Here is a 22053-nt window from a genome sequence, read left to right on the forward strand (position 1 = left end):
CAAAGTGTAACGTCGATCGAAACAAATGTTCTATTATCGTGACGGAAATAGATCGATATTTCTGTTCTCAGAATTCAGAAAATAACGTTCGATCTAATTTGCTTTCGTTTTAAGGAAACATTGGATTATATGTTTCTTTTATGAAATTCAAGCATGTTGATTTTCATTTTTCTTTGCAGTATTAAATTACAAAAATTAACAAGAATCTTTTACAAATTATTTAGATCAGCGTTCGTTATGAAATACAGGTCAGGTGCTTGAATGAAAGCATATATTCATACATTCATATATTAATGCATATATTAAAAAAAATTATAATTACAGCTTCACGTCATATTATAAGTATAAAACACAGAAGAATGGCGTAGGACTATGGACATTTTAAAATAGAATAGCGTCAGGCAATCATATTAAAATATATAAAAACAAATAAAAATATATAAAAACAATACACAAACATGATAATACCAATTTATTTGCACTGTGATTTAATTACATTTATAAAATAAAACAAACGAGTGTTAAAATAAAAATTGTAAAGCATCCCGGAAAAACTCTCACACAAAACATGACAGGGAAAATAACGCGCATGCAGCAGTCAATGCGCGCGTAGCGTCGTGTGCGCGCGTCCCGCTCCCGACCCCATGTTCCACAGAGTGTTCTGCTGCAAGAAGGTCACCATACACCATCCATACATCCATACTACCATACATCCACCATCCACACATCCACCCATACATCCAAACGATCAAACCCGCGATGTAACGTTGTGTGTGCGTAGATAATTGTCATCAGGCCGAATGTGGGATGTTCTTGTGGGCTCACATTCGGTACGCGTTCAAAATGGGCCTCCCGGATCTTACGGTGAGTCGAGGGACTGTGAAATTTAGAGAAATAAAGATATTGGACTTTAAAGAGAGAAATTTTCTTTATTTGTGGTGATTTAAAAGTGATTTAAGTAGTTGTGCATTGTTTATTATGCAATTAGTATCGTAATTGGGATGTGCGTAGTGCGAATTGTGACTCACTAGAAATGTCAGTAGGTGGCGATTTTTAAAGTAGTTCCTGGTAAAAGTTATTTGTAATACTTAAATAGAGGCCTTCCTAGTGTTAGTTTGGCGAGTATGAATCTTTCAAATTTTATTCAAATCTGAATAATTTAGATTTATATAAGCAACGATACGAAATATCAGTCCTAAATCTTGCGTATTTTTATTTATTTTACAAAAACATTATAACTTTCTGTTACTACTTTTATTAAAATCTTTAATCTTTCAAAGAATCTCTAAATAAGAATAAGAATATTAATGCACATATTTCCTGTGTCAATAAATGATTTAAAGACATAACAAGGTATTTTTCCCACACACATAATCTAGACATAACAAAGGCGTCATTGTTAGGTTTTCCTTAATTAGCTCGATTTCCTCTTATGTGGTAAATAATACCTATTATTTCAGTTGTTTAGTACATTAACCCGAATCTGCATATTTGTGATAAGACTGAATTATAATAAAGGTATACCGCGGGTAGGTAATGGTTTGATTCTCGAAAAGTCGAAGATATATATATATATATATATATATATATATATATATATATATATTTTAATTGCCAGCTTGAAACTTAGATGATGTTAAACGTAATTGGAAAAACTAACATAATTAGTGCCTAAACAATTAAGGTTCAAGTAGCTTTTTTATAAGTGGTTAAAAGTGGGATGGAAATAACGTTATGATGATGATTATAATTACAATCGTACATACTAAATAAATGCTTTAATATTTAAAACGATACCTCTATGATTGTAAAACTCTACAATTCAACAAATCCACAATATATTTATCTTATTAATAATGCCTACAAATAATGAGCCTCTGTATCATTGTTTTAGATACAATGAAAGAAATGACTTCAATTCAGTCAATTTAGTATTCACTCACATCACTGAAAAAATGAAATGTGATCTCTGCTCTTATGGATGACATTGAAAGTCTCAATTAGTCTCTATTGAGTTTTGAATTCATTCCATACTATAGTCTGGATATTGCTACAATTTTCCATACAATAACAAAGCGTTCTTTCTCCACACAAAGCGCAATATGGCAATTGTCATAATAATTCGTACTCATTGAGGGTCAATTGAGTGCTTGAGCCAATGAAGCGCACAGATACATGTTAGCCCGTGCTATCGCCAATCATGTAATGGTCCTTAACTCGTCGAGATTAATCTACATGCGAAATGGTGATAGTTCGTTAAGTGGGCAGACTGTTAAGTGATCTGGATAGCTGTCTGAGTAACACTACCGTCTACCAATAGTATATAGTTAAATATATACAATCATGCATATATTAATATACATTAATATACATAGGTATAGATATGAGTTCATTAAACTCTTTGTAGATTTTCTTTTTGATTTTCATATGTTACTCGTCAGTACATGTGTAGGTTTCAGGAAATATTCAAATAAATCTTTGTAATACTGTGTAGCATTTTTAATTTAATATTTCTTTTGATATCATGGAGAAAATTGGATAGCGTATAGGACGTCGAACGTTGCACTTTTTCCTAAGGAAAACCTTTAAATTAAATGTTAGTTCCATTCAATAAACTTCAGTGAAGGATAATTTGAAAGTAAGTCGTACTCTTAAAAGATTGGACTAAACGTAAATACTCCCGAAACTGTTTCTAGGATGATTACCAACTTTTGGCAACAACAGGCCCCACCGTCTGTAAACACAATCACAATGTTATTTCAGAAACAAAACATGAAGATTAAAGACGACTTACACCTAAATATATTCGTGCCATAAAATGTTAACTATGAGCAAAAGCTAAATCCAGCAAAAATGCGACGAATGTCGATCCAATGTCCAAAGCCACACTGGATGACTTTATTTTAATTATTTTTTTAACACTTCAAAAAACTTAATACCAATATTTCGTGTGTATTACAGAATTTATTTTCAATATTGACTTAACGTTAATTTTGTTATGTGTATAATGAATAATTTATGGAAAAAGTGCAGAGCGTTAAAGCACCTTTTAAATCATTATCAAAACAAAAGCTAAGGTCACTAATGCATCGTACTCTGTCCCGTTAATCTTTGCAAGTAGGTTAGGGGTATATTTAGCCCTGGCGAGCGGTGCAGCCGCAGACGGGTTAACGTTAGTTAGTTAACGCGATTTCGGCTTACTGTAGTTTGCTTTGACTGACCCATTTTACAGCAATTAGGGGTTTTGGGTAATCGTTTTATGTGTTTATTTGGTTGGACTGATATAGCAACGTTCTGGTGATAGTAGATGTGTGTTATTGTGAAAGAATTTGGTAAGATTTGGAAGCAATTAAGTGTAAGATGAATATATGTTTCTTTTAATGGAGTAAGATGTTTCCGGGTTGGCACTATATTTCCTTGTCCTTGTCTATAAAAATACGAAGTATCTAATAATTTTTTTTTCAAATGAATTGGTCATGATAAACATATCAAAAGGAAGGCTTGTTTTCTTAATTATCGTAATGAAATTATAAAAAAAATAATGAAACTGATAAAAGTTAATCGGTATCTATAGTAATAAAAGTGCAGAAATTATTCTTTGGTAGTAAAGGTGGTAAATAGGACGGGATATCTTATATCCATGTTACAAAAACAGATTATAATGATGTTTTTTTTAAATGGTGTATTTTCATCTCCTGACTCGGCTTTAGAACACAAGTGATAACTGCGTTAAAAACAACCGACTTCAAACTTGCACTTGCAAAATTTACAAATACCTACAGACAAAAATGCTCATAAAATAAAAACTACTGGGCCTATTCGAATAAAATTTTTATGGGACCAATTCGAAAACATCCCGCATCGAACAAAAAAAGAATCACGTAAATCGGTTCAGAAACCTCGGAGTAATCGGTGTACATACATAAAAAAAAATATATACCGGCCGAATTGATAACCTCCTCCTTTTTTTTGAAGTCGGTTAAAAATATGTGTTATAATATATTGAAATATATATTTCAATTTGTTACATTTTCTATTTAATCACATGTAATTTAGAATAATAAGATACGATTCCGAGATTGTGTAGTTATTACAACATGCATAAAATTAGATGTTTTCCGTGACTTTCATTGAGAAAAATCTAAGCGCGTTTTGGATTCGATCCAAGTTTATCGTGAACTCTAGTTGGGAGGTCTTGAGAGGGAGGAGATTAGAATTTTAAATTGTACATAATATTTCATATCCATAGCATTAAAAACATGTCACGCACAATCTCGTGTAAAATAATTTGCTTGCATTGAGCCATTTTATAATACTGTATGTTTAATGTCATGGTGTTTCTATTTTCCTGCCCAATTGTATTTGTTCAGGATTTTATTGCATTTGATTTTACGATAATTTTGTTGCTTCGATTTTTACAGTTTCGGCTCAATATTTACGATATGCCCGCCGCAAATCGAACCTGCATTTGTTCTTCTTTGCATATCAAGTTATATGTTGCATAAATATGATTTGTCTATTTGTATCTTTTATATCTGCTATGCATACACATAGTGGTGTCCGTTTTGTAAGTTGTTCCAAGTAAATAAACATGACTTTCACTTCCATATCCTCACAAGTAATTTGTTGCAAATTGCATACAAACAACGAAAGATGTGTAAACGAACATATATAAAAATGAATCCCTATATTACTTGGTCACGGCGTCACGCTTGAACGGGTGAACCGATTTTGATAATTCTTTTTTTATAATATTCCTTGAAGTAGAGGATGGTTTTCATGGACAGAAAACGTAAACATGTACCACGGGCGAAGCCGGGGCGGACTGCTAGTACCAGTGCATCAAGTTATATGTGTGTGTAGGAGGTGCGTGCGGAGCGCGACGTGCTGCAGGCGCGCATGTCGGAGCAGGCGCTGCGCGTGTCGTCGCTGGCGGCGCGGCTGCAGCGCCAGCGCAACGACGCGCACGCGCTCGCGCACTCCACCGCCTCCGACCTGGGCGTGCGTCTGCACGACGCTACCGCGGAGGTGGGTACCACTCTCACTTGTGGCACAAGTCGATGCGTGTCATTGAAGCTCCAAAATTCAAATGTTTCGAAAAAACCGCTAATTATTGAGGTCTATATGTACGTAGAGCGCTAAGGAGACACAGAAGTGTAAATTCCACTATTATATTACATTTCAATAAAAGTTCAAAATATTTTTCGACAATGATTTGTTTATTTAGTTTAATAACTAATGAGTTAATAACACAAATGTGAACTTTTTACGAAATTTTTATTCTTCTCTATTCTTTACGAATTTGTTAATTAAAAATATATTTTTTTTCTTATTCTCTTAAATCGCACTTCAAACATTGTAATTAATTATATTTTGTAACATCAGGTGCAGAGACTGAAGGAAGAATTGGAATCTAAGGACAGGCATTTAGCGCGACTGAAACAGATTGCAGAAGAGAAAGAGAAGCTGAGCGATCAACATGCCACGCTGTATGGCAACACATGTATGTACTTTATGTGATTTATAATTTATACTATGTATTTTACAAGTTTTATGTGCCATAAGAAATAAGATATCTACTAGATAAGTTCGAAAAATAAAAAGATACACTTATCCTAATAAATAGACAAAAATTTTAAAAACATTAAAAACGAGACAGTATTTTTCATAATAAATTCATGAGTCAGTACTTTAATAAGCATATAATATTATATACTACTTGAATTACCACAAATTACTACCCAACTACACTTGTGACAGGCAACCCAAAAGTGAATAATAACCATTATAATGCTTTACTTCTATAAACATATCTTTAGTTACCCCTTCAAATACCACAAATTAATGCCCAACTCATCTTTTAACAGGCAACCCAAAAGACAAAGTGGTGATATTAGAGCGTGAGCTGTCAGCTGCGCAGGCGCGGATCGGGCAGCTGGAGAGGGCAGCAGCAGAGCTGGACACCACCAACCGCCGGCTGCACGACCTGCTGCTCGACAAGGAGGAACAGCTCAACCAGATTATGGGTATAGCACCTTTTTTTAACCATTTATTGATATAATTTATACTTTGTATTGTTGTTTGTAGATAGATAGATAGATAATTCTTTATTGCACACACACAAGATTTACAATAAACACAGAAAAAGACAAATAGATGCAAGTATGTACAAATGGCGGCCATATCGCTAGGCAGCGATCTCTTCCAGACTACCATTAATACTAACAGGGAAACATTTAAAGGAGGTGGGTGAGCAAAAATTACCTTGATGGAACCTCTTGATGGAACTGCATTCTTAGTAAAGATTTTTAAAAGAAACACACAATTCACTAGTTCCACTTTTATTTAGATTTTTATTACAAAATCTACGACAGGTTTTGATACATCATCAGGTCATGTCAGTTATTGATTGAAAAGATATAAGTACATTAAAGTATAGAGAAAAAACAACTCATAAATCGACACGATTTGATCGTGATGCACTTTTGAAGCATTTGGGGTATGCAGTGGCTAAAGGGTGTTTTATGTGGCAATAGGTGCACACGGTTTCAAGTGTATAAAATGCTTAAACTAGCCTGATAAAATCTAGGTTCGAGGGAAATAAAATCTAGGTTCGAGGGAAATAGGTTAATTATATTAAAATATTTCGGACGGAAACGCTACTGCTACTATTCTGAGCTAACTACTAGAAACGTAGATTAAATTACTAATTGTTTACAACTTGGCAAAACAATTGTATTATTTTTATTATAATTTTACATCTCGAATTAAGTTACAGATTTACTAATAATAATTGTTGTGCCAAACAATGAACTAAACATTTGAGTCCTCGTTGAATTACTGTTTGTCAATCAGTTAGCTTTTCCTTACTAGTTTCACGAGCCCGTTTGGCGACCCTCCAAAAGCTAATGTAGGTTATCTTCAACGCGTACGTCTAGACTTAGCCCACTAATTCAGTCTGTGATTCATCCGCAGCTCTCAAATTGGAAGGCGAAGAGAATCAAAAAAGTGAAATTATAGAGGCGAAAACATCGGGTCGGACGCTAAGTGACATCGTGTCTATATCGGAATACGATGAGCAAGACTTGCAAATGCGACGCGCGGAGTTAAAGACGCACAACTCGAGTCTCACGGGCGCGCCGTACGACACGCGGGACAGGACGCTGAACAAGACGCTCCCCCCCGACGTGCCGCTCCCCAACATGAGCTCACTCAACCTTGACCCCGCCGACACCGACGCGTTCTCACCGCGAGCCGAATCTCTCCCGGCCAACTTCACCCCCGCTCAAAACAGCCACAAATTCAAACGAAACATCAACGAAACAACCATTTTCGGCACTATCGACAAATTCGGCGAAAGTGTCAAACATTCGACCGCTCAAAACATACAAGACAATTGCTCAATGTACCCGAATCAAAATGTCAGTGATAGTAACAATATAAGCGTCGAACCGAAGAAGATTGACTTCTCGTTGGAGCCGTCTGAAAATAAAACGCACCTCGACTTTACGTCGCTGCAAGAGTTAGGAATAACGTTAGATATGAAACAGGAAAACTTCCCCGACATCCTGTCGCAGTTAAAACATGAAATAAAGAATTCAAGAACAGAATTAGAAAATTGTAAACAGGAATTGAAAAATGCCGAAGAACAATTGTGTGAATTCCCGGCGCTTAAAGAAGAAGTCGAGGAATTGAAAGGCCTTCTAGAAAATACGATGGCGACCATGGAAAAGGATAAGAAGTTTTATGAGAGTCAATTAGAAAACTTTTCTTCAAACAAAAAACTGCTCGAACAAAAGCTTGAAGAATTAACACAAGAAGTAAATGAAAAGACGAAAGATCTTAATTTGCTAAAAGAAGACATACTGAGACGTGAAACCATGATACTAGAATTGGCTAAAGAAAAGCGGAATTTGTCTGGAAAAATAACAGAATTAGAATCTCGTATTAATGAATTGCACAACAGAAATGCAAGTTTAGAGAAATATGAAATAGATAATAAACAATTAAGAGATAAAGTTACCGAATTAGAAAAGCTTGAACAGTTAGTCTCAGAGAAAAATCAACAAATTGATAGTTTAAATCAGCACTTAGATAGGCTTGACGATTTACAGCGACGACTTAACGATAAAACAGAAGAAGCTGACAACCTTAAAGAAGCGCTAGAAGAGAAATCTAATGCACTATTCCAAATGCAAGATTCAGTTGTGGCGTTGAACCGTGACATCACTAAAGTGGTTGAAGAGAACGACCAACTCAGCTCAAACAACAAAGAACTGAAACTAAGACTGTCTAAAATAGAAAAAGAACAAGAGAACGCATCTCTAAAACTGCAGAACAGTGAAAGTGAACGGGAGAGGCTCAATTCATTAAACAGTGACCTTACAGCAAAGATAGAGGAATTGAAAGTATTGACGGACCAATTGAAAGACAAAGAAGCCGAAATTGAGATATTGCATGAGGATATAAATTCGTATCACAGTGAAATAGCGTCATTAAAAGAACAACTTAAAATGGTGTCTCGAAGTCCATCTCCAAGGAATAAGAGTGGAGAGGAGAGGAGACCGGATAGACAAGCGGGAGATGATAGGAAGCAATTGATCAAGATCAAGAAGCAGATCTCGCTGTTGCAGCACGAGCTAGACTTTAACAAGAAGGAATTAAATGATAAGGTAATTTTATCATATTTTACATTTATAATGTGGTTTTCTAAACCAACGTTATGTGATACAAGTTTTAAAATGCCATTTCGAAGAACAAAATATCTAGGGTCTGTTTTAACTTTAAATTTAATTCAGATTTTATTTGAGGCAAATAAAAAATAAATATTTACATCAGTACAAAATGAACTATTCTCTTTTTCTTACCATGGTACGTTTATTTGTTTAGAATTTTAACGTTAAATTTATTACCAAAGACTCAACTATCATAAAAGTAATTGGTTTATCGTTCACCAGGCCTTCGAGCTAGCGAAAGCGAAGTTAGACGTGACAGAGCTGAAGAACAGCCTCAGCCAAGCCGCCCAGCGCAGTACAGACGTGGAGCAGAGCGTCTGCGAGCTGCGCGGGACGAACCAGCTGCTGCAGCGCGAGCTGGACCTGCTGCAGGCGGACAAGCAGCAGCTCGCTGAGCAGCTGGAGGTGCTGGTGTCGAGGTATTGTTGGAAATATTGGTAGCACTAGCCAGATGTTACTCGGTGAACATGTAGCTTTCTTATGGTATAGACAAAAAAGTAGTATTCACAGAAATTAATACTCTATTGCGCTTGTTTAAGAGTTGATTTATAGCAAACAATTGACTGATCTGTTTTTCCTGTGTTATTTACTCTTTAATGTAGAAGTGCACACGCACTAAAACTAAGTGCATTTATACGCATGTACGTTCGTTTGTACGTTCATTTAGTTACATTTGTGTATAATTTATACATAAAAATATTTCAATTTGCAGGTTACGAGAAGAAGGCAATATCAGTGAGTTGAAGCAAAAGTTGAAAGACAAAGTCGAAAGGTGCAGGGAGCTAGAGGTCGAGCTCAGTAACATGAGGGAACTCGTTGAGAGGTAATTGTTACTTTTAATGAGCTTGATATTGGAGCTTTAGCAATGATATTTTATTTATAAACCATATTTCAATTGTGTGATGTGTGAGAGATGAATGTTGAATATTGTTTTTTTTTTTTGGAAGTCTTAATTTTCAAAATAGCAGTTGCAGTGCAAAAAATTGTATTTGAAATACACATAACATACCTCTCAAATCCAAACTTCCATAAATTGAAACATTATGTGTACTATCAATATTACTTATTCGTGATTTGTTTTAATTGCGCATTAATTTGACTGTCAAATAAACTTTCCATAAGCAAATATATAAAATTATCGTTTGTTCCAGGTTACGCGGCACAGGCATGGAGGTGAGCCCGCGGTCTCGCTCCGTGCGCTCGCCCACTGCGGAGTTGGAGCGGGCCTTGCGTGTGCAGCTGCAGCATTCCAGGAATTTGGACGAGGACATTATGGAACAGGTGATTTTGGACCTTAGAACTGTGTAGTGTAGGGTTCATATTAGCGTGGCATTGATGTGTGAGAAATTTAGGTTGGGAAATATGTGATTGTGGGCTTTATGCCTGTGTTCTTAGGGTTTATTTTAACGTGCCATTGAGTGTGTGAATCAATTAAATTGTTATTTTTGCATAATATAACCTTTAATAGTGTAATTTTATGTGATATTGTTGCAGATATTGTCAGCAAGCAGTGACGACCAAGAAGAAATACCCCGGCTCGCTCTCGACTCATCTAAGTAAGTTAACATTTAACTTCAAATAAATAGTATTTGGTGAAAATGTGCGTGATCATTTTATGAAAAAAAAAAATTACTTACTTTCTTTATAACAGTGTTATTTTACTTTAATAGATGAAGAACATTCCCCTCATAAATAAACCTTGGTAACTAGTTGTTAACCGACTTCAAAAAAAACGAGGAGGTTATCAATTCGGCCGGTATATTTTTTTTTATGTATGTACACCGATTACTCCGAGGTTTCGGAAACGATTTACGTGATCTTTTTTTGTTCGATGCGGGATGGTGTCGAATGGGTCCCATAAAAAATTTTTTCGGATAGGCCCAGTAGTTTTTTTAACATCAATATCTAACAAACAAACACAAAACTTTATACACAATGTATCCATACATTTTAATTAAATTTACCGTAACATTGAAAGGGAGAAGCCAAACACAGTTTTTCAACTCATTTATAAATTTGTACGGTTTAATTTTATGTCAATTAATATATGTTTATTCTAATACCCAGAACATCGAGCGTGCACTCCACATCATCAGCCCGCTGCCAGCGCGCACGAGCAGACGCAGACAAGTTGCAGCTGCAGCTCGAACATTTGGAGGCTCGGCTGCGGGATAAAGACGCGCTCATTGGGGAACTTAACAGGTTAGTGTTTGTCCTTTTGTAATAATCATTTTATAGAGAAGTTAGAAAAGTCCTTGTTTTCATGTTCACTCAACTTGTACACGTTTAGAATGATATGATTTTGTTCATTTATAAGAAACAACTAGGATAGTGTCTATATTTCCATAAAATATTTCAAATTACGTTCAGATAAATAAATAAATCATCAAAATACCATTCAGTATAATCTTTTGTGTAATTTATAGTTAAATAAAAAGCATTTTAAATGATTGTTTTTTTTTGTCCCAATAATAATTTGGTCTTTCAATTTTATTTGATATAATAAGCATTGCTATTTTTTTAAATATACAATTCGCATGAATCAATAAATTAATAACATTTCCAATAGGATACGCGACAAACTCACGGAAGAATGTGAAGCGCTGAAACTACGTGAAGAGGCTGAGAGTGATAACTCAGCGCGGCTACAGCTACTATTGGATGCTCAGCAGCACACGGCCACCGCATTACAGGTAAAATTAAAAAAAATAATGCGGTATTAGTGTTGCGAGTAAAAAATTTGAAACAATAACAAAGGAAAAAGTGATGTAACATGCCAGATGTGACACACATCACTGGTCCAGACACAACAAAATAGTGCAAAATTGTAAAACAACAAAAAGACGAAATTCTATAACATTCATTCACCGCACACTTTTCTTTATACACGAAGTTTTTATCTATTTTAGAATATAGATGGTATTATTGACCAATACATCATTTTTACCATTTTTTTACTTTACCGTTGATCTAAAAATCCTCATTTATAAACGTGTCCATATTCCGTATAGAAACAAGACACGAGCATGATATCGATCCTCAAGCGGCGGCTGGAAAGCGCGATGCAGTCCGAGCTCGAACTGCGGGAACGGGAACAGCATCTATTGGCTAGACTAGCTTCGCTTGAGGCAAGATCGCCCAAGGATAAGGGACAAGACGACAGGCTTGCTGTGGAGGTGAGATCTGTTAAATTACATAATATTTCAATGTTTTGGCATTATTTTCTATAATAATCTATGAATAGAAAGTAAATTTCAGTAAAATATAATAATTTTAGTTGTTTTTATTTGGACAAACAAGGATTTGAAAATAATTTATGCATAAAGTTATTTGCAAGAGTTGATTTATATTCGGATTATAAGATTATTTTTTTTAAGAATATCACGAGGCGGGATTCGAACCCGCGTCTTTCGCTAAATTTGTATTTATATAAAGCATTTGAACGCTATAAAATTAAAATATCTAATTCATATTTTTGCTTCTTATTATTTTAGTATTTTCTAGGGTTTGATTTTACGCGATTTTCTTATTATTTTGTTACTTGCTGCACGTGTTCTTGGCTATAAATAAATGTGTTATCCCACAGATGGAAACAACAAGCCGTCTAAAGGGCGAGATCCTCGTACTAAAATCGAAGCTGGACATGGAGCGTGAGCGCAGTGCCTCGTTACAGCGCGACGCCGAGCGTGCGGCTGCGCGTGCGCAGCGGGAGGAGCACGCGCGGGAACATCTCGCTGCCACGCTCAAGGCCGAGCTGGCGGACCTGCGCAGGTTTGTGGACGACACTTTTGAAAAGAAAATGAGCAACAAACATTGAGATAATATTACTACGTATGGAGGAGACACCACGAACAAAATCTGTGCGCGGCGCGCGGCGCATTTTTTGCTCTAACTAAGTTTTAAAAATTATTATCTAGTTAAGTACTTACCGATGAAAAGTTATTCCTTTGCACTTTTCCGTATTATTTGTATTATTTTTGCAATATCGTAACACACGATATTTGATGCGTTTCACTTTAAAACAAATAAAAAATGAGCGTGACGTTCGCGCCAATGAGCGAGCAAGCGACTGAGTGCAGTTAAGCAATATGGCTTATGGTGAGCGGAACATAAGTGATGTAGGCGGTGTCGTCTCCATGTGTATATCTCAATGGCAACAAACAAGAATTTGAATTCTACAGACATAAATAAGCATTCAAAGAATTCATACTTCATAAAACCTTCTAAAATTTTATCGATATCTCCGCGTGGTTAACACGACACTTCAAAATATAAAGATTTCAACAGAGGAATAATGAAAGTATAATTTTAATTAACTTTCCTTTCCTCAGAATTTTAATTTACTTTCCTCAGATTAAAGCACGAAGCGGGTGTGGAATTAGTGCGTGCGCGTGAGTTGCTGAGTATACAGAGCGACACCATTCGACAGCTCGAGGGGAGATTGGCGCAAGCGGTGAGTAAATACATATAATATCGTATTATTATTATGCTTACTTCTAAGAATTGTGATTCCTTTAAAATTGTTTTTATAAGTAGTCCTTTGAAATATCTTTTGTACAAAGATGTCCGAATGGCTTTAGCTGAATATTGTTAAATATAATTACTTTTTCGTTCCTAACCTAATGAATGCCTGCCCATAAAAATATTGCCATGTATTCCGATTAAAATCTTTTTCTGTACTAATCTACGGATCGGCAATTTTACGCGATAAACATCCTTCTTCGTAAACATTTGTTTTAATACAATTCAAGTTCAATTTCTCTTCAAGCAATTCACTTTTAGTCAAACGGCAAACCCCTAAGTTATGGTTATGTCTGCTTATGTATCCATACTAATATTATAAATGCGAAAGTAACTCTGTCTGTCTGTCTGTTACTCAATCACGCCTAAACTACTGAACCAATTTGCTTGAAATTTGGTATAAAGATATTTTGATACCCGAGAAAGGACATGGGCTACTTTTTACCCCGGGACATAGGATAGGTTTTATCACGAAAATTCCACGGGAACGGGAACTATGCGGGTTTTTCTTTGTCGCCGCGGGCGGAAAGCTAGTATTGTATACTTTAAATTATTTCTTAACATATAATTGCAGACGGAGCTAGACGCAAGTGGAGTGGCCTCCCCGCGCCCGCAGGCGCGCGCGCAGCACGTGCTCGATGCGCGAGCTGATGATAAGGAACAGGCGGTGAGATATTTGTGTTTATTTTATTGTTTATTGGAAACTAGTTGTGCCCCGCGGTTTTACTCGCAGTGCTCCACTCCTGTTGGTCGTAGCGTGATGATAGCCTATAACCTTCCTCGATGAATGGGCTATCTAACACCGAAAGAATGATAACATATATTATAGCCTGTAGCCTTCCTTTATAAATGGGCTATCCAACACCGAAAGAATTTTTCTAATCGGACCAGTAGTTATTGAGATTAGCGCGTTCAAACAAACAACTCTTCTATCTCTTAATCATATTATAAAGAAAGATCTATTTTTCTGTTGTATGTGTGGATACACATATTAGAATAATAATTAATACTGGTAGTTAGATTTTTTTATATTACTTTTTGTAAAGCTTCAACAATAAACTTAATTTTTTCACATTGCTTTTGTTTAATTTTTTCGTATAATATTCATCATTTTTTTTATTTTGTTATTACAATAACATAAGAAATGTTATACCCGGCGCGGCCTAAGATGATCCCTATGACAGTTCGTCTTAGTGATTGCTCGTATGATGGATCGTGTCGATACTTTACTATTTTGCAAAGGCATGGTTTGCATTCAGCCACGTCAGTAAACATGTTTTTACAAATATTATAAAATGAATTTTTAACGTCTATTATGTAAACGAAACGGTAAGTAAAACGAAAGTTTTCCAAAACATAAAAATGCACCTTATCATTTTCTCGTAATTTTTAACCCGTTTAACACAGTGTATATTATTTTATCATGAAAATGGAATCCCCCATTTAATTTTTCTAAAAAACTTATATTATCATAGGTAAGTAAATTAACGCGAACGGTCATTATTAATTAATTATGCTGCGATCTTCTGTTCCATTCAATAGTGAAGAACTATAGCTTAAAGCATGGAAAAAATGTGAACTCGTTTCCATTATCGAAATTTGTTTATCGATACTTTCCGCACTAGTCGATAAATGCCAACGATGTAAGTTTTGAAGAACGTAGACGTAAAGTCAGATTGATATAATTTCTCGTAAATGTTAAGAATTGTTATAATTCCAACGGAATATCATTGTAATGGCATAAAGCTACGTAAAAATTAATAAATGCCATTTTTAGACGCCTCCAATATGTTTCTAATTTAATGGTGACGCCATTACAAGTTTGTCTCTTGAGAATAACTGTCAGTGTCATAGGGATCATCTTACGCCGCGCCGGGTATAATATAAAGTATTTTAAAAAGAGTGTGTGTACTTATGTACACGCGTTAGAATTATACTTCTTTGGCGTATGGAATAAATACTAGAATATACAACTTGAACATAGTTATCAATTTTCATACCACCTAGAACTAACTTCATGCTGTTAAATTTAGGTGTCGGTGTGCGCGCGCATCGTAAAAATTCACTCTTATCATTTTTCTCCATCGCGCCAAAAGAAGTATAACTTCAAAAAATAAAACCACAACATAACAATTCCACATTTATTACAAAAAAAAATCAATACAAAAAAAAAAAAAAACACTAAAAATGACATCAACACTTGAAACTCGAACTCGTCTTATGCATCTCTTGTATGTAATCGGTTATCTTCGGCACATCGTGTGCGCTCAGCCTATCGCCAACATCTGCGCACTCACTGGCCAACGGCTCTACCGCCCAGAGCGCAGCCGCGTGCAGAGCATATAGTGCACAGTATAACGTGTACAGTAGGGCAGTAGCACAGGCCAAGCCTAGTGGACACACGCGGCTCGACTCGCTCTCGCTGCGCCAGCTTTCTACCGTCCATGTGCGCAGGTATATGCACAGTTTGCTGTGAAAAACTCACTGTTAGGTCGTTTCGATTGATTAAATATAGCTATTGCATTTATGGAAATATTTACGGAAATATGTAAATTTCAATATTTGTTATATATTATAATTTTAATCACATAAAAATATCAACATATGTTTTCATGTATTAATATAAAAATATTTAAATCTGAGAAAATCAGAAGACCGCAAATCATATAGGATTTACGACTTCATTAATCCACGTCATTTAAAACAAAGAATCGATGGGAGGTCATAAAAAAAACTAAATATTATTAACGGGTTTAAGTTAGTAGGGTTAAAGCGGGTTTTATGTAGTACTAGCTGCGCTTCGCGGTTTCATCCGCGTGGTCTCTTGTTGGTCTTAGCATAATGATACATATATAGCCTTCTTCGATAAATGGGCTATCTAAAACCGAAAGAATTTTTCAAATCGGACCAGTAAGTAGTTCCTGAGATTAGCGCGTTCAAACAAACAAACAAATCGAGTATAGATTAAAGTGATACACTGCATTACCGCACGTTGGGCAGCGCGCGCTCGAGCAGCGCCACGAGCCCGTGCAGCGCGTGCGACAGCAGCAGCACGCACACCCACACGCACACCAGGTACGGCGGCCAGCGCAGGCTGCCCATCGCCGCTGCACGTACATACATACACACAAACATTACAAATATACAAAACATTACTACAAAAACATACGAGACATGTTCTCCATAGGCAAACTGAAGGGGGAAGAGATATTATCGTGAAATCAATCAAACAATTAAAAAATGTTTCGGATTTGTTGTAAAGTATGATTAGATAATATCGATAGCTGAACTTATAAAAAGAAATCATTGTAAAAGCAGAGTTAGCCAATCGCTAAGAAACATTACTGATTCAAGGTTACGATGGGACACTGTGACAATGTTAAAATATTATCACGTACATTACACATAAGAAAATAATGGAAAGCTCACTTTATTAGGACTTTGCAACATTTAATAAAATAATACCTCTAATTTCACGTTCCCATAATTGAACTGATTCAAAACGCAACATAGCTCATAACAGTTACCTTGCAACAGTGCCCGATTAGCGTTGATAGTTTCTGGCTCATTGCGTTGCGATTGTATCGGCGTATCCATAGACAGTGCCCGGTGTCGTAAAGTGTGATCAGAAGAGCGTACGCGCGCGTCTGATACGAAATGCGGCCTTTCCGTGCGTGACGTCTGAAAAAATAGACATAATATTCATATTTCAGGAGATTTTTGATTCTTTTGATAAAGGAAAGAGACATGTTGAACGCATAAAGGTACAAGTCTGAGACGGGCCGCAGACCGCAAACTGCAACCGCAAACTGCAAGCGACAGCACTTGTTTCTATGAACATCTATGAAATTGATTCCAAGCGCGGCGACACTGCTGCCTGCAGACGCAACGCGCAGCGATTCATAGATGTTCATAGAAACAAGTGGTGTCGCTTGCAGTTTGCTGTTGCAGTTTGCGGTCTGCGGCCCGTCTCGGACTTGTACCTTAAGACACAATATAGTGTGCAAAAAACAAAACAAACATAAACAAAATGACAGAAAATATAATTGAAAAGACTAAAAATAAATACTTATAAGGCGATTATCACACGGCACCGCGCACCGCGGCGGTTGGCAGTGAATCCCTACGAGGAACGGACTGTTCGACCGCGCGGTCGGGCGGTGTATGTGTGTTTGGTATCAACGGATTTAATAGAAGCCAATGCAACTTGAGAACCGCTTCACCGCCAACCACGGCGGCACGCGGCACCGTGTGTTAATCGCCTTAGATTTCACTTATGAAAAAGTGTTCACGGTGGAAAATAGGAGAATGTAGGGACACACATGTACAATTCGCTGATCGAGCTTATTGATCGAGTTGTATTTTTTGGAGTGTATAATTATTTTTTTTTTAAAAAGGGGGGGAATAATGTAGGGACACACATGTACAATTCGCTGATCGAGCTTTTTGTATATGTGTGCATCCACATTGTTTCCCCGACGCTTTTTAGATTTATTAGAATTTAAAGTCAGTAGTGCATAACGGCTAGCATAAATAACACTTATATATTGTGAAGAGTAATAAAGCATTGAAGGAAAGGTTTTATTATTTGGGGCAACCTACGGGGGCAAAGGCACTACTCAACAGAGAAGATTTAACATCAAACTGAAATCTCTTTCAATACCAATGGATGTCATACATACTTTTCTTTATATTAATATGCAGGCATATGAATCCTCAAATACATATCTCAAAAATATATGATACTACTGTATCTGCCAAATATTATTATTTATTACATACCGACGGTGATATCTTGCCAAAAGAAGCAGGCATCTTCTTATCCTTCTCTTTCTCTTCTTTAGGCTCCTCCTTGATGTTGAGCTCCGTCTTGGTCACCGATGGGTGGTCGCCGCACATTCTGTGCAATTTCAACTGCCTATAGTTCAAATTTTATTAACTAACTAAAATATTAAGATTATTTCAAGCTTAACGTTAAAATTTAGCAACATAAAGTGATTAAAGGTTCCAAGTGGAAATACTTGAAAGCAATTGATTGTTGGTGTACCTATCTGTTATGAAAATATTTTTAATTTTTGCGAATGGGTTGTCCCATGATACCATTCGGGAATAATTTTGCTCGTGCAATTAATATTTTACGATTTAATTACGTTTGTAGCTATAATCACACCTGAATAAATAATATCTTACATCATGTCCGGAATTCTTGGCGATTCCGTTTTAGACGGCTCCATATTTTCCACGGATTATTTTAAATGTATACTTTCATCGTAAAACTGCGGAATTTTCTTAAAAAATTAGCGGAGAAACATCAATACGCGTACATAATCTTATAAAACTGTCAATACATGTGACGGTTTGTCGGCTGTGACAAACGAGTTTTCTTTTTTCGAACTATTTGAAAATACAACGATACAAAGTTTTAAATATTAAATAAAAACTTTTTATAAAAATTTGAACATATCCGGATCTAAGATATCCGGTATTTAGATTTTTACATAAAATATTGTTCTCGTAAGGTTCTCGTTGTTGATTTTTTTCAACGCATTTATTAAGACTAAAAACATGATATTTTCTATTTTTAATGATATTGCTAAACCTCATCGTATCGTTTCTTATTTTTATTCGTTTCTGACTTGAATGCACTGATAACGCTATCCAACTTACTATAAATTAAGCTGTTTTAACGATGTACATTATTTGTGCAACGTTACTAGACCAAAGTGAGTGACGATTGGTTTCCATGATCAGATCCGGTACCTGCAAGGGCGGTGCCTGCGGCTGGAGAGCTGGCGCAAGGCGCTGGTGTGGCAGAAGCGCTACCTGCAGCGCGTGCTCGCCGGCTACCACGAGGCCGAGCGCCTCTTGCTGCGAGCCCCGCCCCACCAGCCGCTAGCGGGCAAGCGGCGGTTCCGGTGAGTGCACACACGCACACACACACACAGAACATCTACTATATCGTATTCGTTCTTCGTTGAGAATTCAGAACACATACCTTATAGAATACAGCTCAAAGGGCAAACACTCCACTCATCAAGCAGCATATTTTACACAGGACATAATATGCAGTTCATACCGCACACATACACACAGGACATAATATTTCTATGGATTCGATTGTATTTCTTCATCTTGGTTCAATAGTTATCTTCAACATCGTTTTCAGAGAGTGGTTCTGCTGAAAAATGACGGAAATAGTGCCCTTTCGTCACTTGTCCCTGTGAGTAGAGGAGTCCCCCAGGGATCCATTCTTGGGCCTCTTTTATTCATCATTTATTCGGCAGATATCACATCTTGTATAAAAAATTGTCAGTATCATCTATACGCTGATGATTTGCAAATTTATATACCTGTGGATAGAGCTCGTATAGGAGAATGTGTCCGTAACATGAACGATGACTTAGAACGCATTTCCGACTGGTCTCGCAAGAACGCACTGGTTCTAAACCCAACCAAGTCCAAATATCTTGTTGTTGGCTCTAAAAAGCAACTCTCCCACTTGGACGAAGAAGATATTAGGATTTGTGTAAACTCCATTCCTATAGAACGGGTTGCTGTTGCTCGAAACTTGGGCATCGATTTCGACAGTCAGTTAAGGTTTGAAGATTATGTTACTAACCTAGTTAGTAGCTGTTTTTATCGACTCAAAGTTCTTTATAATATTCGACCTTTTCTGAGTGTCGATCTACGAATAAGGCTGTGTGAAAGCATTGTACTTTCCAAATTAAACTACGCTCTTCCCGTTTACGGACCATGCTTAACAGGAAAAGTACAGCGCCTCATTCAGAGGGTCCAGAATTCCTGTGCAAGATTCTGCGTTACCATTCCACCCAGATCACATGTAACTCCATTTCTAAACAGCATTAACTTTTTAAAGATGAAGGGTCGGCAAGAGTTATTACTGGCTTGTCTTTTATTCGATACAATACATACTAAGCAGCCAGGGTATCTCTATACTAAGTTGTCGTGGCGTAAAGATACTTGTAGGGGTGAAATAAGGAGTGGAACTCACGAACTATCCATTCCGCAGCATAAAACCTCAGCCTTTCGTGGGTCATTCAAATATAGCGCGACGAAATGTTGGAATAATATCCCCCCTCCAATAAAAAATCTTAAGTGTAAGTCCAACTTTCGTCGCACTTACAAATCGTTCCTGCTAAAATTCCAACATTAGTAATTTAATATTCTTCGACAATACCTAATACCTATTATACGTATCCTAAATTATATTATATTATATTATTATTACTTATTGCTTGCTTATATCGACTTCATTTCATGATTAACACATAGTTCTACCCATAAACTTGACCAAAAATATTGTCTCCTATATATATGTAACTTATCCTTTATATGTTATATATTTATTGTATATCTATTTATTATTATTTATCTTATTTCATACTCCTTCTATCTTAGAGGCGCAAACTAGCCATGTGGGTATCTGGCAGAATTACCAGCGTTGTGGAGTTTGCCTCTGCAACAATATGCTGAGCCAGGGCCTTTTTGCAGCTACAATGCAAGTTTGATATAATAATATTAATGTCAGTTATAATTCGATTGTTACCATATGTTTTATTTTTGTAATTTTCTTTTTGTATTTTTTGACGGTGTCTTAGATTATCATTGTGTTGTTTGGTTGCAATAAATCTTTTTGTATTGTATTGTATTGTATTGTATACATATCATACATTTTACGACTCGCACAAAATGTATTATAATGCCCAATCTTTTATATTTTACATATCACATAAATCATGTATTATCATTTACAAATTACGCTTTTAAATTAAATCTTTATTTATTTTATTTCCCCTCCCAGTTCACAATAATTACATAACTTGGTAAATAAACATTTACAAACATTTCGTTTATTGTTTTTTTTTTGAAGTGAAAACTTCTTTAGCGGCGTTGAGCACTTTTTCTGTAATGGGTATAAAATCTTAAACTCGCGTCAGGACACGTGACCTGATCGAAAAAGCGTAAGACGGATGGAGAGAACTCAACGTGAATAATCAAGTTTTCACTTCTGCCGGCACTCCCGGAGTGCAACCCGTCTTTTTTTTTAATCATTACTCATGTGCTCTTCTATTATCCAGATGTATCGTAAACGTAGTGCGCACAGTGATCCGCATGGGCTACCTTGTGCGGCGCAGACAGCAAGTACGCACATTGGCTGCCGCATGTTTACTGCCAACCACACCAGCCAATCGCGACCCGTTCAGCACGCCGACCAATCAGCGCGATGCATTCAACACGCCGACCAATCAGAGGGAGCAGTTCCTCACGCCCCTCACGCGTGGAGTGACCATAGCCACGCCTATGAGGGAGCAAGTCAGCACGCCCGTACCGCGCACGCACACGAAACTGAGTAGCACGTTGGCGAGGAGACTGTTGAAGCAAGATATTGGAGTTACTATGCCGCCGGAGTATGGTGAGTTGTTTAGTTATATTCATGGTGATAGATTTTGATTTAGAATCATTCGGAATGAAACAAATCAAACTAATTATTTATACAAGATTTTAAGTTAAAATTATACTGAATGTAACAAATAGATTTATGCCACCTGATTATCTAAATAAATACAAATATAAAACTTTTTTTAAACTTTCCCAGTGGATGACGGTCACCGCTCACCCTACAACAGTTCACCGCGCGAACAAAGATTTATTCTAAGGTAATGTTTTATATCAAGTCCTCTCAAACAGAAATACTTACTAAATTATTATAGTAATTCAAATAGTCATCAATTAATAATTCTAATATCTCATTTATTTGTATAACATAAATCATATC

General features: G+C 36.4%; 1 protein-coding gene across 1 annotated transcript in view; it reads left to right on the forward strand.

Moving 5' to 3' along the window:
* LOC123698245 (golgin subfamily A member 4) overlaps window positions 1–22053 on the forward strand; it is a 56790-nt gene that overhangs the window by 32582 nt on the left and 2155 nt on the right. The window contains exons 20-36 of the mRNA XM_045644825.1: window positions 4864–5028; window positions 5386–5503; window positions 5868–6026; window positions 6976–8672; window positions 8958–9154; window positions 9448–9558; window positions 9887–10016; window positions 10230–10291; window positions 10803–10937; window positions 11305–11428; window positions 11747–11911; window positions 12322–12506; window positions 13089–13188; window positions 13831–13923; window positions 19008–19171; window positions 21356–21690; window positions 21874–21934. Coding sequence (XP_045500781.1) covers window positions 4864–5028; window positions 5386–5503; window positions 5868–6026; window positions 6976–8672; window positions 8958–9154; window positions 9448–9558; window positions 9887–10016; window positions 10230–10291; window positions 10803–10937; window positions 11305–11428; window positions 11747–11911; window positions 12322–12506; window positions 13089–13188; window positions 13831–13923; window positions 19008–19171; window positions 21356–21690; window positions 21874–21934 — 4001 coding nt within the window. The remainder of the gene's footprint in view (window positions 1–4863; window positions 5029–5385; window positions 5504–5867; window positions 6027–6975; window positions 8673–8957; window positions 9155–9447; window positions 9559–9886; window positions 10017–10229; window positions 10292–10802; window positions 10938–11304; window positions 11429–11746; window positions 11912–12321; window positions 12507–13088; window positions 13189–13830; window positions 13924–19007; window positions 19172–21355; window positions 21691–21873; window positions 21935–22053) is intronic.

Source organism: Colias croceus, chromosome 15 (assembly GCF_905220415.1).
Source record: "Colias croceus chromosome 15, ilColCroc2.1".
Classification (NCBI taxonomy): Eukaryota; Metazoa; Arthropoda; class Insecta; order Lepidoptera; family Pieridae; genus Colias; species Colias croceus.